We start from the raw sequence: 7,713 nt of genomic DNA, 5'->3' as shown, positions 1-7,713 counted from the left end.
GCTTCTTGCAAGGGCGAGGCCCAAAACTATCGAAAACATCGTACAGTCCATCGATAATTTTGCAGCTCTATTTACCCTGCAAAAAACGGCTGACCATATCGAAAAGAAACTATCGATTGTACCCTCGCATTCATATGTACATACACATGATGCGGGGCACCAAAATGGCGCATATGGAAACTGTGCATTTAGACATTATCTCGGTTTCAACCGAAACTGCGCATGTATGCTTTATTTCGGTTTTTGCCATATGCATTATTTCGGTTTTCAACCGAAACTGTGCATGTATGCATTACTTCGGGTTTTTCATATGCATTATTTCGGTTTTCAACCGAAACTGTGCATGCATGCATTATTTCGGTTTTTTCTTTTATATGCATTACTTCGGTTTTCAACCGAAACTGTGCATGTATGCATACCTTCGTCTATCACATATGCATCATTTCGGTTTTCAACCGAAACTGTGCATGTATACATTACTTCGGGTTTTTCATATGCATTATTTCGGTTTTGAACCGAAATTGTGCATGCATGCATTATTTCGGATTTTGTTATATGCATTATTTCGGTTTCCTAACGAAGGTGTGCATATGGATAATTTCGTTTTTTCTAATATGAATTATTTACTTCTACTTAGTAAGGGTTTTAATCCCTAAGCGCGGCCAAAGGCCGCCTACGCAGAAAGAAGTTCTGCGCAAAAATACTTCCGGTCCACTTTTCCGGCAACACAGAAAAGAGAGTTCTACTTAGTAAGGGTTATAATCCCTAAGCGCGGCCGAAGGCCGCCTACGTAGAAAGTTCTGCGCAGAAATACTTCCGGTCCTCTTTTCCGGCAACACAGAAAAGAGAGTTCTACTAAGTAAGGGTTATAATCCCTAAGCGCGGCCAAAGGCCGCCTACGCAGAAAGAAGTTCGTTTTCATGTATGCACTATTTCGGTTTTTGTCATATGCATTATTTCGGTTTTGAGTCGAAACTGTGCATGTATGCATTACTTCGGTTTTTGTCATGTGCATTATTTCGGTTTTGAACAGAAGCTGTGCATGTATGCATTACTTTGTTTTTCTCATATACGTTATTTCGGTTTTCAAACGAAAGTATGCATTATTTCGGTTTTGTCATATGCGTTATTTCGGTTTTCAACCGAAACTGTGCATATATGCATTATTTCGGTTTTTTTCATATGCATTATTTCGTATGCACAGTTTCCATATGCACAATTTCAGGGTGCCATATGATGCAATAATACAAGATGTTATCTGTTGGCAACTTCTCGCTCTAATTCCGCTATATTGGGCACGTTCAGAAGGCGCAACAGTTCAGTAACCTCAGTATATCCAGTAAAAAAACTGTGGTGAAGTCCTTTATGGGGATAAAGTTTCCAGAGGTGAAATTTTAGGTACCACACAATTTCTTACACGCATGGGTGCTTTTTAGCACCATTGAAAGAAACTTAAGAAACATAAAAAAAAAATATGCATATAGTGCATTAATTTTTGAAAGAAATACCATATTATATATGTACTCTGATTAAAGATATTAAAAAGTGTATTATAGCCACCGTTTAATGTTATATTTGATACAAATTAATTTCGCTACTCGGAACGCTCTGCGCATTGCCACTGAATATTAGGTTTACTTAAAATTACATCCCTGGTCCTTGTTCTTTGTGTATTGCATCGTGGTGAATTCACATTTCTCAGAAATTTGACAACAAAACAAAATGAAGGGAGTATTTTATTTGCTAATTTTTGCGATTTCTATTGTTTAATGTAAATTTTATGTATTTTTAGGATATGTTGAGGCAACAAAGAAGGCGCAGTTTGAAAATGAAATTATTAGTATGAAGTAGCAGCGCAGGCACATTTGGAAAATTATGCCGAAAAGCAAGATGGAATTTGGGAAAGTAAGTTCCTGGTTGCAGCATATCTGTGTATTAAAAAAGTATTTAATTAAATGAAATTGTGCTTAATGGAAGTGTTATAAATCGAGTGGCGTTATTTAAGATGTGCTCCAAACATTTGGCGAAATTTTATTCATCTTCTCAACGTGCTAAGTTACAAGTTAAGATGACTGCCACCACGGCCGGTAAGAAGCCCGAAGCAAAGGGCAAACAACCTTCCAGCAAGCTGCCTTCTGTCTCCGAGTCGTAGCTGAAGTTCAGCAAGAAGCAGGTCAGCAAACGTGCTACCCTGATTAAGCGTAAACTAAAGCGCTCTGCTGTGATCACGCTCTGCAAACGTGAACACTTGGTTGAGAAATATCTAACAAAATATCTCCGTGATGGACGCCGTGAGAATAAGTTGCGCCGTCTGGCAAAGAAACGCGGCCCATTCTACGTGCCTGCAAAAGACAAATTGGCTTTTGTTATCTGTATCCGCGGTATCAACAAAGTTTCACCAAAAGTCCGTAAAGTTTTATGCCTGGGTTATAATGGAAGTAACGGAACGGAGTGAACTGTCACTTAATTATCTATTGTATGGGAAATTAATGCAAATGGTTATAATGCACGTAACGTAACGTAAAACGGAACAATCTAAAATCAATAGATCCTTACGAATTCGCCGCGATTTGTTACGATTCGCCCCGTCCATTATAACCAAGGCATTACTGTTGTTCCGTTTTCGTCACATTAACCACGGTTTGTTCATCAAATTGAACCATTAATATGCTACGCATTGCCGAACCCTATATCACATGGGGTTATCCTAATCTTAAATCAGTTCGTGAATTGATCTACAAACGTGGAATTGTCAAGCACAACCATCAACGTGTCTCAATCTCTGACAACTTTGTGATCGAACGCAAATTGCGCAAAGCGCACGATATTCAGTGCGTTGTTATTTGGCGCACGAAATATTCACTTTTGGATCCCACTTCAAGAAAGCCTCCAACTTCCTCTGGCCATTCAAGCTCAACACCAACCGGCGGCTGGCGCAAGAGCGCTAATCACTACGTTGAGGTTGGTGATTTCGGTAACGGTGAAGATAAGATCAACAAACTGCTGCGCAAGATGGTTTAAAGAAATTCTTTGGTGTACAAGGTGGAGTATTTTTATTTCAAAAATATATATATCTATATATATAAAAATTAAATGTTTTTCGTATGACCGCGATGCCTGACCAAACGGCTGAACCGATTTAAATTCTGTAAAAAGTACTATTTTGGACCTTCTGTGTGGAAGGTTTTTCGATTTAAAAAATTCAAAACTTTTTGTTGTTGCCAAAAAATTAAGAATGCTGTGACGTCACGATTTCATAATTTCATACAGTTTTCTTTACATTGAATGTCACTAAACTACTAAACGGCTGGACCGATTGGGTTCATATTTGGAACATATATCAGTACCTTGAAAATAAATATTTCTACAAAAAATTTGCTCGGTAGGTGACGCTGGGGTCAGAATATTCCTAAAAATTACATTTACTTGCTGAATTGAAAAGAAATATTGGGACTTGAAACTTACACGCTAAGAGAAGGATATATCTACTATATATTTGTGGAAGTATGTATGTGTGTATGTATGTACCAGGTTTAATCCTAAACGGACGGACAGAATCGAACAAAATTTTGACAGAATATTGCCATGNCTCGGTAGGTGACGCTGGGGTCAGAATATTCCTAAAAATTACATTTACTTGCTGAATTGAAAAGAAATATTGGGACTTGAAACTTACACGCTAAGAGAAGGATATATCTACTATATATTTGTGGAAGTATGTATGTGTGTATGTATGTACCAGGTTTAATCCTAAACGGACGGACAGAATCGAACAAAATTTTGACAGAATATTGCCATGACACCTGGGCCTATAATAGGGTAAAAAAATTGGGATTCGACAAGGGGGCGTGGCATCTCCCATAGGCGTGAAACTTTTAATCAGCCATAACTTCGGAACTATATGTCACATGAACTTGAAATTTGGTATGCAGTCATATATATGGTAGGTGCTTACAGTAGAGTATATATAAATGACTTTGTAAAAGTGGGCGTGGCATTGTTATGCGTGAAATTTGTTATCAATCATAACTTCGGAACCATAAGTCACTTGAACTTGAAATTTGGTATGCAGATATAACTATGGTAGGTGCTTACAGTAAGGTATATATAAAGGGGTTTGTAAAAGGAGGCGTGGCACATCCCATAGGCGTGGATTATTTTATCAGCTATAAATCCGAAACTATAAGTCATATGAACTTGAAATTTGGTATGCAGATATAACTATGGTAGGTGCTTACAGTAAGGTATATATAAAGGGGTTTGTAAAAGGAGGCGTGGCACATCCCATAGGCGTGGATTATTTTATCAGCTATAAATCCGAAACTATAAGTCATATGAACTTGAAATTTGTTATTCAGTCACACATATGGTATGTGCTTATAGTAGGGTATATATAAATGAGTTTGAAAAAGTGGGCGTGGCACATCCCTTGGGAATATTTTATCAGCTATAACTCTGGAACTATAAGCTACATGAACTTTAAATTTGGTATACAGACATAGACATAGATGCTTACAGTAAGGTATGTATATATAAATGAGTTTGCAGAAAGAGGCGTGGCACATCCCATAGGCGTGGAATATTTTATCAGCTATAAATCCGAAACTATAAGTCATATGAACTTGAAATTTATTATTCTGTCACACATATGGTAGGTGCTTATAGTAGGGTATATATAAATGAGTTTGAAAAAGTGGACGGGCACATCCCATGGGAATATTTTATCAGCTATAACTCCGGAACTATAAGTCACATGAACTTGAAATTTGGTATGCAGTCATATATATGGTAGGTGCTTATAGTAGGGTATATATAAATGAGTTTGAAAAAGTGGGCGGGCACATCCCATGGGAATATTTTATCAGCTATAACTCCGGAACTATAAGTCACATGAACTTGAAATTTGGTATGCAGTCATATATATGGTAGGTGCTTATAGTAGGGTATATATAAATGAGTTTGAAAAAGTGGGCGGGCACATCCCATGGGAATATTTTATCAGCTATAACTCCGGAACTATAAGTCACATGAACTTGAAATTTGGTATGCAGTCATATATATGGTAGGTGCTTATAGTAGGGTATATATAAATGAGTTTGAAAAAGTGGGCGGGCACATCCCATGGGAATATTTTATCAGCTATAACTCCGGAACTATAAGTCACATGAACTTGAAATTTGGTATGCAGTCATATATATGGCAGATGCTTACAGTAGAGTATATATAAATGTTTTTGTAAAAGTGGGCGTGGCACATCCAATATGCGTGGAATTTGTTATCAATCATAACTTCGGAACCATAAGTCACTTGAACTTGAAATTTGGTATACAGTCATATATATGGTAGGTGCTTAGAGTACGGTATAAATAAATGAGTTTGTAGAAGTGGGCGCGGCACATCCAATAGGCGTGGAATAATTTATCAGCTATAAATCTGAAACTATAAGTCATATGAACTTGAAATTTGGTATACAGTCATATATATGGTAGGTGCTTAGAGTACGGTATAAATAAATGAGTTTGTAGAAGTGGGCGCGGCACATCCAATAGGCGTGGAATAATTTATCAGCTATAAATCTGAAACTATAAGTCATATGAACTTGAAATTTGTTATTCAGTCATACATACATATGGTTGGCGTTTATAGTAGCATATATATAAATGAGTTTGCAAAAGGAGGCGTGGAACATCCTATAGGCGTGGAAAATTCGGAATCATATGCCACGTGAAATTGAAATTTGGTACGCAGGCGTATCTGTAGCAGGTGCTTATAGTAGGCTATATATAAGTGAGTTTGGAAAAGGGGGAGCGGCACGTCCCATGGACCTGGAATTCTTCATCAGCTATAACTCCGGAACTCGCTTGAACTTGAAATTTCGTACGCAGCCATTTTAATGGTAGGTACTTATATTAGGGTATATATAAATGAGTTTGGAAAAGAGGGCGTGACACATCCAATAGGCATGGAATTTTTTATCAGCTATAACATCGGAACTATAAGTCCCATGAACTTGAAATTTGGTATGCAGATATATCAATGGTAGGTGCTTATATATAAATGGGTTTGTAAAAGGGGGCGTGGCACTTCCCATAGGCGTGGAAAATTTTATCAGCTATAATTTCAAAACCGTAAGTCAAATGAAATTGAAATTTAGTACGCAAACGTATCTATGGTAGGTGATTAAATTAGGGTATCTTAATATATAAAAATCCCGTGTCACTGTGTTCGATTACGCTAATCTCCGAAACCGCTTAACTGATTTCAATGAAATTTTTTGGGTGTGTATTGTTGGTTCCAACTTAAGAGATAGGATACTTGTGAACCCGAGATTTTCATCGAAATTTTTTCTATGTTCTCGCATCGTGCTTATCTAATATATACAAATCGAACTCATCCTACACGGCTCGACCGATCTTTATGAAATTTTTGTGTTGTATATGGTAGGTATGAGAATCGGATGTCAAGCATATTTCATACCTCTAGGTCCAGGGGGCCTCCCCTGCATGTCCCGGAAAATGTTCATGGAATAGGTCTCGAACTTGGTATGGAGATACAGTGGCTCACAGCTTATTTCGTGTAGTCAGTGATTAAAAGAAAAACGTGTAATATTTTAACTATGTGCTTTATTTTCAAAAAAACTTTAATGAGCTTTTAATGATGTATGTCTGCGACATACATACACCAACAAACAAACAAATATTAAATTTTTGTATAGAATTTCGACAACAAAAACATAACACATTGTAAAACGACCTCACAGCTTATTTCGTGTACCGTAACAAACTTAAACCTNCTTAAGACGGCAAATATGCCTTATGATAACCACCAAACCGTAATATTGGAAGACAAATGCCTCACTAAAAATCATGAACGTGAAATCTAGGTGAAAATGTTGGACCAAAATGTTTACAAAAAATTTATTTTGGGCGGAACGAAGTTCGCCGGGTCTGCTAATAATAAATAAAAGTAGAAATTTTTTTTTTTTGTAACTTTCTGAAGGTTTAAACCTCAAATGTGCCAAACGGAAGGCAGCTTATATTCGCAATTCCTTGAATAGTGTCGAAATTCCATTGCCGTTTCTAAAGGCCATTTCAAAAGGCTTCAATCCACAAATTTAATTATTTTTTTTAGTTTTTCAGCTCATTAATCATGCAACCAGGGTTGCATTTACCGTATATGAAAATATTTTATGAAGCGTTCCTAAATTAGCTCCGAGCAACTAAAATTTGGTTCAGCTTAAGTGAAATAGTTTTTTGTTAAATATTTATTCGTGGTACTTATTAAACAAAATTAGATCAATATTAATGTATGAAATGAAGTAAATAAAAATCTACGAATACATTTCTTGAATATTTTGTCATAGAGCCGTTATTAAATTCAGACATAACGGCGTCGGGCGTTGGTCTTGACATATATAGAATTAATGCGTTAGAGAGATAAATATACAAGCTACATTTTTTTTTTGTTAATTAACGATGCATTTTACTAATCAGCCTTATCGTGAGTTTCGCCAGAATTTTTTTTACCCACCCGTAGTGAATACACGGAAACGAAAAGTGAAAAGGTGACTCGAGAAAATGAAACTCATTGTTGGGGATTAAAGCAAAAATAACACGAACTCCGTTTGGGTATTTGCTATTCTCAGTTTAATATACAAATATTGCGGTTGAGAGGGAGGGAGTTTATTATCTGTATTAAGTAATATAAGTTAAT

At 36.6% G+C, this 7,713-nt stretch overlaps 1 protein-coding gene across 1 annotated transcript; it reads left to right on the top strand.

Moving 5' to 3' along the window:
• The first annotated feature begins 2,667 nt into the window (after positions 1–2,667).
• Positions 2,668–3,021, top strand: LOC108358520 (60S ribosomal protein L7-like). Its single transcript, XM_017609922.1, has one exon. The coding sequence runs from the start codon at positions 2,668–2,670 to the stop codon at positions 3,019–3,021; it is 354 nt and encodes a 117-aa protein (XP_017465411.1).
• The last annotated feature ends 4,692 nt before the right edge of the window (positions 3,022–7,713 follow it).

Source organism: Rhagoletis zephyria, unplaced genomic scaffold (genome assembly GCF_001687245.7).
Source record: "Rhagoletis zephyria isolate East Lansing unplaced genomic scaffold, Rhagoletis_zephyria_1.1 Rzeph_scaffold_00267, whole genome shotgun sequence".
Classification (NCBI taxonomy): domain Eukaryota; kingdom Metazoa; phylum Arthropoda; class Insecta; order Diptera; family Tephritidae; genus Rhagoletis; species Rhagoletis zephyria.
The sequence above is the reverse complement of the archived record's forward strand: the minus strand, read 5'-3'. Positions and strand labels throughout refer to the sequence as shown.

Coding starts and splice junctions, on each gene's coding strand:
- LOC108358520 (XM_017609922.1), top strand. CDS start 2,668: ATGCTACGCATTGCCGAACCCTATATCACATGGGGTTATCCTAATCTT.